The sequence below is a fragment of the Cydia strobilella genome, chromosome Z, assembly GCF_947568885.1.
Source record: "Cydia strobilella chromosome Z, ilCydStro3.1, whole genome shotgun sequence".
Lineage (NCBI taxonomy): Eukaryota > Metazoa > Arthropoda > Insecta > Lepidoptera > Tortricidae > Cydia > Cydia strobilella.
This window is the reverse complement of record NC_086068.1, coordinates 9,207,096-9,225,499: the sequence shown is the minus strand read 5'-3', so window position 1 is coordinate 9,225,499 and position 18,404 is coordinate 9,207,096. Positions and strand designations below refer to the sequence as shown.

General features: G+C 40.6%; 1 protein-coding gene across 4 annotated transcripts in view; it reads right to left on the bottom strand.

Annotated features, from left to right (window-relative positions):
* Nucleotides 1-510: 510 nt before the first annotated feature.
* The window catches only part of LOC134754307 (homeobox protein araucan-like), a 121,126-nt gene continuing 103,232 nt past the window's right edge, over nucleotides 511-18,404 (bottom strand). For 3 of the 4 annotated variants that reach the window (XM_063690548.1, XM_063690549.1, XM_063690551.1), the window contains exons 4-7: nucleotides 12,133-12,449; nucleotides 5,096-5,681; nucleotides 4,909-4,969; nucleotides 511-2,963 (exon numbers count right to left, since the gene is read on the bottom strand). In XM_063690548.1, coding sequence (XP_063546618.1) covers nucleotides 4,930-4,969; nucleotides 5,096-5,681; nucleotides 12,133-12,449 — 943 coding nt within the window. In that variant the 3' untranslated portion in view covers nucleotides 511-2,963; nucleotides 4,909-4,929. The remainder of the gene's footprint in view (nucleotides 2,964-4,908; nucleotides 4,970-5,095; nucleotides 5,682-12,132; nucleotides 12,450-18,404) is intronic. The other variant, XM_063690550.1, reaches the window with a different exon arrangement.

Genomic DNA, 18,404 nt, shown 5'->3' with positions numbered 1-18,404 from the left:
AGGTATAACTACTAACTTACAGCTCTATAGGATAGCGGTAACTGATTTAAATCTTGCTATTTAACAAACATATTCTTACAGTCATATTTTGACAAAATATTACTTTTAATAAGATTGAAATTTTAATAAGTTATCATAAAAAATGTATAATCAGTTCCGTTTGAGGAGAAGAACCTATCCGAGCATTTAAAGCCCCAAGCCTAGAATCCATGATAAATATTCACTATACCTATTCGAAAGTTAAGTTAAGCTAAATTATTAGGGTGTCTGCTCGTTTGTAGTCCTGCCGAATTGTGTGAAGCCACCAGTGGTAGCGTGACAATGATATTTTAAGTAAATCTGAGGCAATCTTTTCAATGGGCAATTTCTTCATAAGCGATAGGAAAATCGCTCATAAGTCAATTAGGCAAGCCGGTGGCAATCGAGTTACATGAACATCCCCGCCACTCATGGATGAGAAACAAATAACAAGCTATTGCGAAACGAACGAAAAAAAAAAAAATTTTCACATTTGAAATAAAGATTTAATTACAATCATTACATAATGTTACTCATAATAATAATTAATAGGTATATAATACTCTATAAATAACTATATAGAACGTTTAATATTAAGCGAATGTATTCGATTTGGTCACGTTGAAATTTGTTTACTATTTGCGTTGTTCCGTTTTGACGTAAGCCTTCGAAATAACTTGAAATAATGTCAGTGACCCTTCAACGTCCGTGCTACAAAATCAAATACGTCCATTTTGTCCCCTTTACATTAAGAAGTAGCTCGATGCATAAAACGCTAAACTCAACGAAAAATAAGATGACTTTTAGAAAACAATAAGAGTGAAGGGTCTTGAGTAATGTGCACTTTATACATCGAGTTAATTCGTTGTTTGCGTCGATTCACTCGGGACATGGAAAATGCTGTTGTAAATTCACTAATTTCATATCTGATGTGTCACGTCAGACGTAATGGTTTTATCTTCTCGTGCCTCGTGCAAAAATACTACATACATAGATTTTACTTTAAAACATATATTAGCATTAAACTTTTTGCTGTGATTTAATATCTTAATTGACTAAACCCAAATTGAAGGTTGCAAAAGGTGAGGTGCCTTTCCTAATATACCTGGGACCCGTTTTTCAACAGCTTGTAACTTGTATAATACGCAGATATTCGTACATAATAAAATAAGGAAAAAGTTTAAGAAAGTCTTGCGCTTGTAGGTATTATTTAATTGCTACTGTTAGAGGTTTTTATGAAACGGGCCCTGCTCGTGAAATAGGTGCAATAGCTTGCTATTGGAACAGCATGACTCCTTAAAAATGCTTAGTATTCGTCATTTGTGAATGCAACATACGTACTCGTAATTAACACGTAGGTATATTAGTAAAATTGATTTTCATTTTACAATGACATTTTTTTAAAGTGCATGTCACACCTGCGACGCGCGACCCGTGAGTGGATAACAATAATCACATAATCGATTGGTCATCAGATAACTCATTCATTTATCTCAACTCATTTTAACTTTCAAATGGACGATTACAATTTGAATACAACACACATTACGTTGACCGAAGATCCCTAGTGACCGCAAACAATATTTAAAAAATAAACCTTTAGGTATTCTGAATATATTTACAAGGTATACTAATAATACTTTTAAACAATATTTATAAAGATCATTCCGATTGTTATCAACAACATCGAAAGTGGCGAAAACATACTAAATACTTTGTACACTTTTTGAGAAACTAAAAATAGAAAATCTACAAAACATTTTATATACAAGAGCAACAACAATAACCGAACCGATGGTTGTTTATCGATTATTCATATAGTTCTTTTTAACAAAAATAAACAATAGTTTACTATAGGTATAGGGTACGAAACCAAACTATGCTTCCCTTACTGCCTACGTACTGAGCGTACTCTATCTTATGAACTAGTAAAAGTACTGTCTGGCACCTGAACTAATCAATAACTTATTGCTTTGAAATTACATTTAGACAAATGAACGTTCGAAGAAGTAAAACAAAAGTACCAGCGCCGGTCACACCTAAGCCACAAGCTACACGCCGAGCCACGGCGCCGAGTCTTGCAAATATACAAATAATTTACTTATACTTCCATAATACTCTTAAATCTATAAAAATACTGAGCAATATTGATTTCGTACAGTGATTCGTTTTAAGTACAAAGTAGGACGAAAGTCGACAAACCTCGATCATAACTCAAGTACCTACAGATAACAAAATACAATATCATAAGATACCTACCTACAATTCTGTGCATTTAGGGATTCGAAGTACACTATTCAATGTAACTATAGTCGTTCGATTTGTAGCTGGCCCCGAACGGCTCATCCTTTGTCTATTGTTAAGTAAAACCGCACGTGCTACTACCTTAAAAAAACGGTCGTATAATTCTAATTGGCACCTGAGCGCATGCTAGTCAAACGCTCAAAAAACCAATGTAAGTGCGCTCTCCGATAACGCACCTTTGTTACGCGTCTTGATGACACATTTTAGACTGGTTCTGTAGCGTTCGACTCGCCAGCACTCAGTAACCGTAGAGAGACCACACATAGTCGCATTTTTATTTTCCTTTAGTTCATTTTGAATCTTATTCCCATTAACATAGAGTCGTAATTCAGTAACCGGTTAAAGCGACCCAACGTTTTTTATGCAAGTAAGTAGCACGTGCTTTACTTAATAATAGACAAAGGATTAGCCGTTCGGGGCCAGCTAATATAAATCGAACGACTACATCATACATATCAATGCACCAAACAAATAGGTTAGAAATTACAATGGGTCGACGACCATCATTCATATTTGAGCCTAAGGAAGGGCTAGTGCTTTTCATAGTGTCTTAATCGCTATGACATGAGGTCACGGACTGAAACACTGAACACTGCCCAGAGTCCGAGACGCGGCGCAGCGACCCACTTCACTTGCTTTACCTGAAACAACAACAGGAAACACAAATTAATAAGCACATCCCGGCCACGCCAACATATACATCCAAACAAAAAACGTAGCTTTAAAAGAATAGCGGTATTTAAATGAACAAAAAAAAGAAGGTTCCGATAGCCGTTTCGATTCTATCGCGGTGTCGTCCGAGCCGGCCCGCCGCTGCGTTCACACATATCAACCAAAAAAGAAAAAATCTAAAGCAATCGAGATGAGGTGACGAAACGTTCAGTCTCATTATCTGAGAATTTATTAACGAATCGCCCGGACCGGAAAACCGAAATGTGAAAGAAATAAAAATTCGACCTCGGCTGCGGTCATCTAAAGTTTGTACGATGTCAATGAAAAAAGAAGTCAAACGGGTTGTCCGCGACCTGGGCCTGAATGAAGTGGAGAGGACCCGAGTGAGGTTTAAAAGATAAGGGGAAAGATTGGAGGTAAAAAAAAAGTAAAGCGGCTTTAATGCGAAGGTAGTGTTGTGAATGAAGAGGATCCATTGAGATTCCGCGCCCACGCGCGCTATCGGAGAGCGCGGCGCGGGCGTGCGGACGGTGCACGGCAGCGCCGCTGACGCCGCCATAAACAATACTTATTGTACCTTACATTAACGTTTTTTGTCTTAGACGGAACAATTCCAACGCTGTTTTATTTAAATTAGGTGTAGTGAATGGAATTAGAGCTGGGTGTGTCGTGGATTAAATCCGTATGGATGATTTACTTCCTACTAACTGATGAATAATGCATGCCGAAACTGACATTATACATATTATGTTTGTTTAAGCGTCAGTGTCCATTAACATGGCTTACGAGTTGTGAGTCTCTTCTTTTACAATTCCGTGTGTTTGAGGTTATGGTGTGGTCAAGAAACATGAAATATTGTTTTATCTTTTAATTTCCTTTTAAAGAATTTAGTATAAAATCTTGACTCGGAAGCCCATTCAGAAGAACAAATAATAACCTTAAACTAAAAGGTAGGTATGTTATTTAAGTCCAAAGCAAAAACTGTCGATTTAGCGTTCTTTTTGGGGCTACTTTAAAGGAATGCCGCGATAAGGAGTTATTTTCGCGTCATGGAATTCGCGGGCACAAAAAGGCGTGAAAACCAAAATAATACAAAAGGTTCTAGAAGTGAATTTGTGAGCGTTTGGCTAAAACAAAATTCCTTGCGATGCCGTCCTGTGCGGCGGCGGACGCGACGGGATTTATTGTAATGAGCGCGGATACCGCAGACTCTTCTTAGAAAACCTTTGACGTCTCTTAGAAAAATGCGTCCCTACTCAGAAACTAGACACAATTAAACGTCAGATGCTCGCACTTCAACTGCGAATCATATAGGTATACAGTCTGTTTATTTAGGCATTTTGATGTCACCATTGTTCGTGATGAGTTTACAAAATTTCACCGGAAAATATTTAATATTTACCCATATAAAGTTCCATTATAATATAGTACAAATGTTCGGTCTCGCATGAATGTGGAGAAAATTATAGCACAAAACATTTTCCTCGAGATTAATCAAGGCTTAATGTCGTATCATGTATTTTAATTCTGTGAACGGCTTTGATTAAATCTCGCGGAAAATAAATCTAATCAGTCACGTTATGAGTTCAAATGGCAGCTAATTTGGGCAGGTCAGCGTGCGTAGGAGGTACACAGTGCGTCTCAGTGACACTGACAAATGACGCAAGATTGCAATCTCGCCGCCCTCGTGCCGTGTCGCCCTTCCGCCTCGAGTCGACTCCATTGTTTTCAATTACCGACATGACACCCCGGCGCGAGTCTCCGCTACTAAAACCACAACTCTGTTTATGGCTTTCGCGATATCTCCGCCGCGATCATCCATTTACGAGGGCGTACCTCATCTACATCTACCCGGCGCTCGCGACGCCGCCGCCACGGCCGGCGCTCATCAATTTGAATCAATCAGAAACTCACCGCCAGTGGAGCGGTCCGCTTTCAGACGGCCGGCACGAAACCGTTGGGGTGTTGTAGTGAACTGGAATAGGAAACATTCACTCTTTTCACGTGGTGTAGTTAACATCTCATAGGAGTTAATTCACCTACTATTTGTATACCGAGTGTTTAACGTGTGGGTGTGTGTTGACAAGTAAAAAAAAATCACCTTTTATAAAAGGGCTTGAACGCGGCCGAGCTTTCATTGTGATGGGGCTGGTTGGGCTGATGGTTTACAGGATGGTGGTTGTTGTGGTAGGGGTCGCGCTGCGGTGATTGCTGGTGGCGCGGGAAGCAGTAGGGCGCACCGCCGCCGCTGCCGAGCGGGTTGGCCACGCTGGGCACTTTCATGTTGGGTGGCGTCTGCGGCGGCGTGTCAGTCTGCACATCGGGAAAGGCGGCGGGGTGCACACAGGGGTGCTGCGCTCCGTACTGGCCGGGGAAGCCACCATACCGGCCGTATGAACCAGTGGCGGGGCTGGCAGCTGCCGTGGCAGGCAGCGCGAACCCGTTGGAGCCGCTGTCTGCGCCGCGCTCGGGCCCCGCGGCGCCGCCGTACGCATGCTGTGGCCATGGCTGTGCCGCTGGTGGCGGCGTCTTGCACGCCGCCGTGTCCGCCAATGACCATATCTTGGGCTTCGACGCCGGTATTGGCACGCCGCAGTCGGATCCCCGTTTCGCCTCCTCTTTGATACCGTATCCCAGCAGCTGGTGGTGCATCCCCTGCAGCAGCTCGTCGCCTTTCCTCTCCTCATCTGTAAAAAAGGACAACAACGATCACGTTTCACGTTGGACTCGAACGAACGCATTATTGCAATCAGATTAGTCGCAATAGCCCATGCCATTACTAATGCTACAATGATAAAAGGAGCTTAAAATGTTTATATTCCGTATAAAATCGATGTGATGCGGATTGGAGCGGCGACGTGACCGTTACACCCGGGACGTAAGTTTTAGCTCGTAAGAACCTGCTCTCCCTTCAGAAAAGTCGTGTGAAAATACGTTTGGCGTGCAGTGACCCATTCGTTAAGTGGTTATCCGATTAGCGAAGTGAAAATACCACTTTGGGGCGCGAGCGAGGGCCGCGGGGCGCGCCGCCCGTCGCTCCGTATTTAAGAAGAGCATTTATTTCGCATTTCCCTTGGGACCCGCGGCTCTCTTACAGTTTGCCAGGACAATTAATGGTCAACGTCGTTCCTTTCTTTCTTTGATTTTTAACAGCGACCCGTGTTTACTTTTATAAAGCAAAGACGCTTACGCGTTTTTCAAATGAATGTAAGTATTTTTACGGTCGCGTTTTCCTGCGGTGGGCCTAAAGTAAAATTTGCTTTTATCATTTCTTATGTTTCGAGAGGAAATTGTAGTTATTACACAATTACAAGTAAATGTTTATTCAACAAAATTTTATAAGGCTTTAGGTATTATCATAATACCATTTCCCGATGTAAAGCGGGTTTCGGGCGGCAAGCCTAATGAAATTCAGAGGCGACGCGAAGGGCGCGACCGCTCGACTCCATTCTCTTTATTCCATTTAATGCTGACTGTTCCTAGCTTTTAAGAGGGGTTATCCGCGTGCCCCTCACTACGGATAAATAGGGACGCCACTGATACTTCGCGCGAAGATATTTATCCGGCAAATTGTTTAAATTTTCATTGTATTAATCTAATAAAAGCCCACAACGACCGGAGATAAGCGAAAATTGGGCGATTTTCATCGTGTTTTATTTTAGCGATATGTTGAACGTTATTTAAGAAGATGCTAGTTAACAAATTGAAAGGGTCGTTTAATGTTACCTAATTTATTAAAATTTTCTACTGAATGACAGATTTATAGATTTATTATTATTAACTAGTCATTATCAAAAGAAAGAAAACTAGGCCTTGAATAATGGCATGTTCTATGAAATCGAGCACGTTTGTACATAACGGCTCCTATCTAAATAGTAGGTATTACTTCGAATGTTGACACCAAAATTTCGCCCCGTATACCTAAATCTTGCGCTGGTAGGTGAGGTAAACCGATGAGTACGCGGACTTTATCAATTAGCTAGAGCGAGGCGGTTCAGGTTATCCGTCATAAATATTTATCGAACACTGTATGCGTTCAACGCTGTCCCCAGATATGCAAAATAGATGTATCTAAGTGCACGCCGCAGGAGGCGCGGAAACGCTGCCCGACGAGTGGTATTTCCCTTTAGTCAGTGCACGGAGTGAGACATTATAAAAACGCGTCTGAGGGGCTCGGCCCTCCACCCTCGCTGCACTTTGCAACTGAGGTCAGTGCAATTTATTACATCTCGCAGCCCACTTGTTTGTATTACTTCTGTAGCTTTCCATTAACGCCACGGATTAATATTTTGTTTGCGATGCGTGTGCTTACGACAAAAATTAACATTTATTGGTGGGGTCCGAAGGCTTTATTCATGAGTGGCTTAGCGCGGGATAGTTCTGGATGTTTGTTTACCGACGACTGAGGGTTGGCGTGTGAAAGCTTCTATATTGGCTTTGTTTGCCGTGACTTAAAATGATATATTACACGTCGCGAACATTGACATTTTAGTAGAACGACTATGCATGTTGAGTGAGAAGCATTACTTATGGTTTATTTGCTCGGTTGTCGTGTCCGGGGATTTGGCTAAGCGGTATAAAACTTTCTGTTTTTGTAATATCCTGTAGGGTTTCCGTTGTTTACTCGCAGATTTACTTGTATCGCGTATTGTTTGGATATTATTCTGTGTGTGTATTCAGTCACATCTACGCGTGAAAAGATTTAAGTACTTGGGTATACAGTGTATGTATATAATTATTCCATGCAAAGTGATCTATTTTGATTGTTCGTGTGTAGATAGGTATTCCAATTGTCTTTTTCATCATCATACATGTTACATTGTTTTGTATAATTTTATTGTTCTTACGTTTTAATACTTTCAGTCAATATTTATTTATTTAAACTTTATTGCACAAATTTACAAAAAGAGTACAAATGGCGGACTTAACGCCTTGAGGCATTCTCTACCAGTCAACCATTGGGCTAAACAGAGACAGTTTGGTGCAGGATTGTAAAGAGTGGATATGAAAAAGATCTAAATTATATGAAAACTACAAAAAACTATATTTTGGATATAAATAAACTAATTACATAAATATTAAATCTGTATTATTTTCGCAACAGACAATATCTTATGGGACGAAAGGAAATAGATACATATACTAACTTCCTGTATTTATACACTCACATAATTCACTTCATAATTATAAAAAAAAAATTAGTACCCAAAAGATAAGTTTTTTAGGTGAGGTATCCAAAAGTTACTTAGAGGGAAAATAGCTACTGACAATTGGCACTTTTTTCATACAATTTCCATTTCGGGAGAAAACGGTTTCCACTAACTAAACCTTAACAAATCACTTTGATTTTGATGTCAACGCTTCAGCATAATATATTCTAGGCACATCTAGAAAAGCAAAATCTATAAAAGGTTTCGCTTCTTTTTTGTATTGCAAATTTTGAAAAAAGGAAAACCTATCCCTAAACCTAATTTTTCATTGTGTCAATAACATACAAAAAAATCATGAAGAATTGAAATTTTTTTTTTCCTCTTTTTGTATGGACGAGTACGAGCTATACTTCCCTCTTAAAAGTAATTACAGAAATCGGGTCACTTTGTAAAGAAATTGCTCTTGAGTGTAATTAAAAAGTATAAATGTTGCAAGTACGTACAGCAACTGTATCTGATATCCCACGTAGGCAGAGTAAAGGCAATCATACGCTCGTTGCGCCGGGGGTGCCAGTAATGGCATGTCTGCACTGATACTAACGCAGTTACTTAAAACGCATTAGTCGAGGGTTGTTGGCTGATTCCATCACGAAGGGTTAGCTAACGACTTTTAACTAATATTTCTAAATGCATTAAGATATCGATAATTTTAAGACTATTTACTCATTTTGTTTGTTTTTCTACGCATGTCTAAAATTGTACCTATATTTTTTACAGTACATATGGTGCTACTTTTTCGCGCTAGTGCGTAAAAGAGCACTTTTCGTGCATATGTCGAAAGTTTAAAGGGCCATATGTACTGTAAAACGTTGTACGATACACGTGCGAATAGGTAATTCGCAACTCGTGTCGATTTAAAACACTCCCTGCGGTCGTGTTTTAATTTATCGCCACTCGTTTCGAATTTCCTCTTTTCCGCACTTGTATCGTAAATAACTATTCTTTTTGGAAAACTTTCGACTTCAATAAATTTTTTAAGTGTCCTATGTACTTTGTGTTGTTTTTATGAATATAATGTATATTTCTTTGGCACTCTTTTCTCGACTTTTGCATCATCAATAACTTTCTTTAAACGCTTACATATATCTACCAATTTCAGTTCATTTATTGTGACATTATTTTTTCCTTTTAACGGCCTATTATTCAAGTGAGGCACTCGGTGGCACTCGGCACTTCGCCGCACTCGGGCACTCCGCGGCACTCCGGGCCCCCACCGGCGCGTGTCGTAATCCCACAATGCATCGGTGCCATTGCAATTTACAGGGGACACAAATGCTCAACTGTTTAGAATAGCGCTTTTGTTATTAAGCGAATATACTTGTAAATTCGGTTTGTATTTGGATTGATTCAAAGTTTAACACTATTAGACACTGTAGGTCAGTTTAAGAACATTAGGTACTTGGCAAGTACTACTTGCGGAATTGCGGATATTAGGTAAGTATGTGAACTAAAAACTAAAGGAAGCTTTAGTGTTTTATTTGAAACCCCTATGTTGCTTTTCGATTAGTTGAACTAAGTATATGGCACTGTGGGGTACCATATGTTTTGTCATAATTTGTACTAAGTCGCAAAACCGTTAGAATTTGTTGTTGATATTTCTATGCCAAAATGACCTTAATCTGAAAACCTGTCTTGTTTCATATAGCATGCTTCCGACACTTCGTTTTCTATGACGGCTGATCGCACGTGATTGACGACATTGACGTGATGCTTCTTCTTCTTCTTCTTTTTCTAGGGGCTATGTAAGGCTCCAGAGCCTATGTATCACTGCGACCATCTCTGATCTATTGTGATCGCCACCTACTACAACTCTCGATCCAAACCTGCAACTTCAAACAGCTGCAGGATCTTTTTGGTTTCGAGAGACTTTAACTCCTCCGGGCGCAATATATGTCCACCCAGGATCAAGTCACGAGTGCGCATTAGGCAGGGTCACTCTGTGAGGATGTGTAGGGGCGTCTCCTCTGCCTGACGTGATGCTTTCTATACCTACTATACTAAAGTCCAGGACGCCTCGGCGCGGACCCGGACCGTTCTAACGTGAGTCATGCACCTACAAGTGTACTTATACCTGACGCAGCGAATGATGATCCCTATGACAGTTATTCCTCAAAGTCGCTTTTGGATAAACTATTTCAAAAATAATTATAGAACTAGGTTTGTACCGTATTTTTATTACTTAATTGTTACATTTGTAAATGAAATGTGTTAAAGTACCAAAAAAAGACTACAACCATTTGACATTGACTGTTACTCCATACAGTACCGCTCTTTAATATTTTATCCTCTTTGTCCATACAAAAATGAACTGTCATGGGGATAATCATTCGCTGCGTCAGGTATAGTTCACATTCTGTACCTTTCAGGTACCTATATTTATTTACTAACCTACCCACTGACTTAATACTGATATACTCTGTTAAATATTCTTATATTGCTAATATGAGATAATTTATCAACCTATGAAGTTTCTTAGGTACTTTTCAATATGTATAATTATTACATTTTTGGAAACCAATTTTCTAAACAGGTTACCTTTTGCGATGTAATAAAATTAAATCCTAATAAATTTTCTTTTGAAAACCTAAATTGTAGGTTTATTTCAACGTATATTAGTTGATTCCAAAGTTTGTCATGTTTGTTGTTGTTATAAACTCAGCCCAATCCAATCTTCAGTGGACCGTTTCACCCCAGTTACACTCGACTTTCTAAACCCGGAGTTGATCCCTATAAAGTGGCAAAACTCATAACTTTTCTCTGTCAACAGCATCCATTTTCTACCGCGTGTCCTTTTATTAACTCCACGCGCGGATGCAGCGCTCTAAGCCGGTGGTATAAGGGCCTATGTGTATTAGGAACACTTATGGTTTTACGTCATTTTATGGTTATGGGATGGCATTAAAACCACGAATCGTGCGCTTCTGTCCACAATAGGCGCGTTCATTAGGCGACATACGTCGCGCGTTACCCGTGACTCCCCTCCATTACCGCCGCTATGAAAACACTCTCCCGAAACCATCTTTATTGTTACAATGCCCACTCACTTATGTTGTCGACAGCCGAGACTAAAGAGCGGTAGCGTGGGACTTTTGCACCGCTGCTAATGACGACGTATAAACATAAGCACAAACGAAAATGTAGAAAAAGCGACGACAATCCCGTCGAGCAGTATTCAATTGGGACACATTATAAATCCCTGAAACCGTACTTACTTACCTACGTTCCAGCGGAATATCCTCATAAAAGAAACGATCCACGAAGCCGACAAATCCTTTGGCAAGAGCACGAAGTAGGGCAGATCGTTGTACAAGCCGAGCGCGACCTCCGAACGTCGCTCCGTGTTCCGACGAACGGAAGAAACGTTATATGAAATTTGGACCTTGGCGCCGCCCACTTTACTACGAATAGGAAATCCGGGACCGAGGAGCGGTTACGCACAGTTACACGCCTGGGCCCCCGCCGCCCCGCCGCCGCCTCCACCACCGCTTGCCTCCTTCCGGGTCCCGCTCACCCTCCGGCCCTCAGCGCTAAGCCAATTCACTAGACGATTTATACACCGACGAAATTAAAGCAATTTTAAACGGTTAACAACACTGGTGCAATTTGAACATGAAATAGCACGCACTACCCACACCGGCACAAAATTAGCGTAGTGCAATAATTCATTATAATTCGCAGCGGCAGTTCGACAAAACAATTGTAACGGACATGAAGCATTTCGCATCGCAGTCATTGAAACAGTCATATTATACAAACACGCACGATATATTGGGTACTTAATTTAGTATAATAAATATAAATCAACATCCGGCAGTGACTTCATTGTTTAAGGCCACCCAAATTTGCTTGGAAAGCACAGATTTGATAGATTTATTGGGCGGTCGGCTGAAGTCTACTCTCGGACGCGCCACGATCCACGTGAGCGTACCTTTGTGGGGTTTGATTTTGTCGTCCTGTTCGTCTTTGTCCTTTTCGTCGTCGGAGAGCATGGTGTCGTCATCATCGTCGGTTTTATTCTTGGGCTCCCACGTCATCTTGTTCTCCTTCTTGAGGCGGCGACGCGCGTTGGCGAACCACGTTGAGACCTGTGTGAGCGTCATCTTGGTGATGATGGCTAGCATGATCTTCTCGCCCTTCGTCGGGTACGGGTTCTTCTTGTGCTCGTTCAGCCACGCCTTGAGCGTGGCGGTAGACTCCCGCGTGGCATTTTTTCGTCTCGCCGCTAAATCGTACCCCGCTCCATATCTGTCGACAAACACAAATTTATCTACATACCTAACGGGAAAACATAGACTTCATACGCTTCCGGCCTTAGAAGAAATACGAGTAAAACTTAACACGTGCTTAAGGGTTATTGAGCCAAGTTATCCTAAGAAACAGTATGTAAATATCACTTGAGTCTACTGTTTCTTATAATAATAAAAAACCTTTTAGTTGTGAGCATTGTGAGACAAAAAAAGTAAATTCGGACAAATTAATAAAACAGAGATGATAATGGTCTGTCTGTCAGTATAAAACAACATCTAACGTCAAGTTAATGATGGGTTAGGTACATAAATTCTAAACATTATTACAAATAGCTTCTAAAATAATAACATTATATAAACTGTAGTTACGGTGGATGGGCCGGGTCGTTCGAACGAACAATAAAGTGGCTTTTAAATTCGTAACAGATAGGCGTTTTATTTGAGGCAATAGATTTCTCGTAACGGCAGCAAAAATAAAGCTATCGCAGCACGAAGCGCTCGATACACTTTTTAGGGCCTACGGTCCCATTTGCATCCACATTCTAAGCGTATTTGTGGCGGCGTTTCCCCCTGGCGACTGTTACTCGTACCTGACTTCGATTTTCTGTGCCGACATGACAAAGGCGCGGTCTAAGGGGGCCCAATAAATAGGTTCGCGCGTGAAAATAGTTAAAAAATGAACTGAGATCCTGGGAGAGGTGCAGGCAAAATTGAACACTGGAGGTGCAGTTTAAAGTTGAAAGTTAAACGCGCGGTGAACACTTGACTCAGCGAGCGAAGCATGACGTGGTGTGATTTGCAAAAGTGATGGCATTTTGTTCTACTGTAAGATACTCTATTTTGCTCGTATGCCTACTGGTCGGGCTTGTTTATAAAATGATAATAAAACTGAGAAAAACGTTATCTATCTACCTACCCAAGCTTGTAAGTAGGTACGCATTTTTATTATAGTAAATAACTTTGTTATTGAAAAATCGGTTGTATTGTAATAATATCAAGAATGTATAACATGATGATGGGTTACGTATTGTATTGTAACATTTCCGTGTATTATGATCTATGAGTACCTATTCCAAATGAAATACTAATGCGTATTGAATACCTATATAACGTACTTAAGTCATAAAGTTTAATTTAATGCAAGTAGGAAGTTAAATACATCGTGAGGAAACCGGACTAATCCTAACAAGGCCTAGTTCCCCCTCTGGGTTGGAAGGTCAGATGGCAGTTGCTTTCGAAAAAACTAGTGCCTACGTCAGTTCTTAGGATTAGTTGTGAAGCGGACCCCATGCAGGCTCCCATGAGCCGTGGCAAAATGCCGGGATAACGTGAGGAAGAAGAAGAGGAAGTTAAATACTCAAGGAATAGTAATTAATTTTAACAATTTATTTAGTAATTAGTTCTATTCTTAAGGAAGTGTAAAATATTAGGATTTAAACGGGTTTGTGTAAAGTAAGTTGTTTGAAAGTTTTCTGTTCGCGCCAATATCTGCGCGTCAGAGGGCGGTCCGGTGCAGCGGTGCAACTGCAGGGCGTGCAGCGCAGGCGTGGGCGTGGGCATCGATCGCGACGCCATCTTGCCGAGCGAAGGCAAACGAGTGCGCCACCAGAACATATTTAAAAACCATTTTAAACGGTTTAATACGCGTGTCAAAGGCGCATCACATGCAAAGCCTCTGAAACCGAACCGCATTAGTTTGAACACGAATAAGCTCTTGAGAAACGGCGGTTTCCGACGACAGGGCGCCGGATCGCTCAGCGCTCCAGCGGGCCGCTGTATGTAAACTGAACAACGCGTTCAACCATAATATTTTTAAACTATTATACTTACTTATAAAATAAAGACAGTGAAATAAAACGGATGTAGGTATTTAAAATTCATTACTTATATGTGATATAATTCGTTTATTACCTCGATAAGTCTATTTCTTGAATAATTATCGAGGTAGTTACCTTCGGGTATCATTTAAATTGTAGGTAGACATTCCATATTTACACTTTTTTTTTCAATATTTTTTTATTAAGAATTGATACAAGTGTTTGTGTTGACAGTTGATTTGTATCATTTTTAGGGTTCCGTTTTTTCCTTTTGAGGTACGAGATTTTTATTATCCATTTAACTATATTTCACCATGGCATGTACTCGTACGTACATATGTATAGGAGAAATAGCGCTGAAGCGGTTGCGAGCTCGGCCCGTAAGCTTTCTAATTAATTTAGGTAGTCCACTTACTACGCCCGCCCTCCGCGACACATGCAGACTCGCGACAACAACGTCACAAGTAATTACCGCCGCTGCACACTTACGCCGTTGCCCGGGACGCATGCACTCTCCGAATATTTTAATACTTTCATGACCGGAAATACTTTGTAGAAACGTTAATTTGGAGACGAAAACATAAAACCGACGGCGCGCTTTGAGTTATGCGTTATATTCGGCCGCCGACTAATGCCGGGATTAATACGCTCTGACGTTTCCTGCTCGATCGCTTCAAATCTACTCAAACAAACTTAAGTAACGCGCCCAAATTCGTTACCCGCCATTTAAAAATAGGCGCTCCCGTGACAACTCATTTTAAAACGCAAATGTATCATTGTGGAGCATTATGGGAACTTTTATTACGTTTACACAATAAGTCAACTGAGGCTGCATATTTATGTGACACGATACTCGTTTCTAAAATGTCGACGTTTGTTTCTCATTTTTACTGCGAAGCTTCCCAGATAAAATAGTCGTTGTAGAGGAACATTAACGAAATTTATTTGTAGCTATAGTTAGTATAATTCAGTTAAACTGCTTAATAACAAGGAGGCTATCAATACGCAATAAACGGAGCCCCGCCGCCAAACAAGTCGAGTGAACGGTTGAGCGCGGCTGGGCGGGCGGCGTGCGCCGTACAACCAAAACATCACTACGTATTCCCGAGTATTCAATTCGCGGTATCGGGGTTTTTACGATCTGCCCACTTGGGGGAATTGTGGCCTCTACGTGCCCACCCCCGTAAAGCGCACCGCTATGTACGTCCGCGTAAATAAGTAATACACCCCCTCTTCCCTACGGGAGGCTCGGGACGAATTAGAATTAGGATTCGTAACACGAGTGCGCGTCGAGTAGACGCTTTAGAAACGAGATTGTTGCGTTTATTTTCTTGTTGTATCGCTTTCCGTACGTATCTTTTGTGGAACTTATGCTTTTATGTACCTAACATAGGACGCGTGTGTTTGCGGCGGCCTTATTGTTTTAGATCGAGCTTTTTGACACTGGAATTCTAAACTGGATCTTATAATATAAGTTATTTATTTGTTTGTAGCTTTTAACTTCATAAACACAGTAAACCATGCTATTTACAGCAACGTAACTGATGCAGTGGACGCGGTTTTTTTTACAAATTACTTTCTCCAGGCTAGGAGACACGTTCCATTCAATTACGATGATACGATAACTCGATTGAAAATGACGGGTAGGTATACATTTTTAATAAAATTTATTTTTTATAAATGTAGAGCCACATTAGTAAAGTGTCAACACTTGGATAGAGAATATTTCCATTTTGTTACTTACTGAAACGTAGTTGTTGTATTTTGTTTCTCTTTTGCGTCGCTCTTTTTTATTTAGTTCGTACAGAAATATCATGTTTTCCCATTCTTACTAATTTTCATACACGCGACAGTGACTATTAAGATCTTTTCATAATACCGGCAGGCAGAAGTTACTGTCAAGCTGCCATTCGGAGTATTAGAACGTTCGCGGACGGTAAGTGACGTCATGTGTCATAGGTCAAAAAGAACAAAAGACTATTACGCGAATGCTATATTATAGCATTCGTGTCCGCGAATGTGTTCGGCGTAATTTGCCTAGTTCGGCGGCGGCGCCTATATCATACGATACGGCCATAAAAGTGTAATACTTTGCTTCGTACGATTTTGTGAAATTCTATATTTTTTATTTATTTATTTGTTTAGGAATGAAAATGAAAATGAAACCTGTAAAAGTGATAAAAACTTAGAAAAATTTGACAGTGTGTGTGGAACGAACATATTAATTTTTTACCTATTTGATTTATTGAATTGTATGCTTCGATTTTTTTATGCGTTGAGGGTTTTCGTTATTGCCTTTAAAATTCAGTATTGTTTATTGTGTTATATTCGGAAATAGGTACGTAAACAAAAGTTAAATTTGAAATTACGTGTACTTTTGCCCTAATCGCTCTTTCATCGATATCAAAATTATAACGTAAGTTTTATTTAACAAACTGTTCTCATTGTTTTGCCTTGTTACCTAATACACTTCAAAGCACTCACCGTCCGTATCAAACATACTTAATTCGGTTTTGTAGTCACGAGAGCAGAGATCATGTAAACCTTGTCATTAATCCCACGTGTCATCAGTACGCCCTTTGCTGTTAGGTTTATTAGAAACGCAACAGCCCAGATCGCTCCTACACAAATAATTCCCATAGAGAACTCCCGCTCGCTTGAGAGTAATTTCCTGCTTATTTTGATCTCAATGGTGCGGCACAAGTGCTCCCTCTTTTCTCTAATTTTTGTACGTTTTCTGTACTCCACTCTTATGTTAAAAATAGCTGAGTAATTTTTCATTTCGGCGCGCGGCGGGCGTGGCAGATTACAGGCTGTTCGAAATAATACGTCGAGCCAACGGTACTTAACTGAAGTGGGCCTACAGCCAGCCAAGTTTTGTTGCTTATGTATGCTTTTCACCGTACCCGTTCCTTTGTGCTCCTCCTATTTATTCGGCCCGGCTAACTTATTGCGGCCCGGAACGTTTTATGAGACTCTTGTGAAGTTTTTCTTTTGAAATGAATATGCAACAATTTCGTTGCCAACTGCTGGTAATTACGTGGTTTGCAAGTGAATGAATATTGTTTGTTGATGCAGTTGATCGATGTACGGAGATGGTATACTTAATGAGACGGTTTTTATGGATCGGAGAGATGTTTTCACGCTCGGTATTATGAGTTGGTTTTGTAACAGTTGGAGGTCGACGTTTACGGCGGCGGGTGACGGGCGTAGATCACCCTGTGCGCGCGCAGCGGACAATTGCGCGCGTGGCGATATATCACCGAGTATTTCCGTGCGCGTCCCAACACCGGTATCGCCGCGTCTTTTTTACGCATAAAAACTAATGTCTCCTCTAATTATTTTTAGATTATAACGCCCCGCCGCTATATATTAAGTCGAGCGAAGCCGGATTGTCAGCATAACCCTGCTTTGATGTATAATGATTTGTTTTTATTTTCAGGCAGTTTATCGTGATTCATGGAGGGATAAATCTCTAGATCGCCGTGAAACTTCTGTTTGATTGATGCGTACGTATAGTACATTGTTATGACAGTCTTATGACGGTCATTCGAAATTTATATAAATTAGGCACGTTGGCGGTTGAGTACCTATAAATAAAGCGTCGTCTGGCACGCCCTGCTCGTCGCGGCTGACGGGTTGATAAGTTTGCCGAAAACGTCAACGCAACGCATCCGATCTCGTTTCAAAGAAAAACTGTGAATTAATCAGCCACTATCGCGAAATGGATGTAGACAGTTTCTCTTTGTCGCTCGCCCGGTCCGAGTTCGCGAGCGACAGGGACGATCGGACGGGAGTAGTTACGTGGGCATTTGTCCCTCGCACGTATCGCCGTAAACGGGCCTACACGAACACGCCGCTGAAGCAAATGGGAAAAGGATTATGATAACCAGTTTTAAGACGAAACTGGAGGACCCGCGCGAAACGCCTTTCCATACAAACGTAGTCCTCATTTTCATCTCTGGATATTAACATTATTGAATTTTCTTTTACTAAATTTGTTATATATCAACCACGGCTATGCTCCTGCGTTTGATTTTTAATTATAAGGGTTAGAAGCATTTTGTAAAAAAACTGTTTTTCGCTCCTAATTTTTACAATAATCAAAAAATCGAAAAAAGTCAAACGTAGGGGCA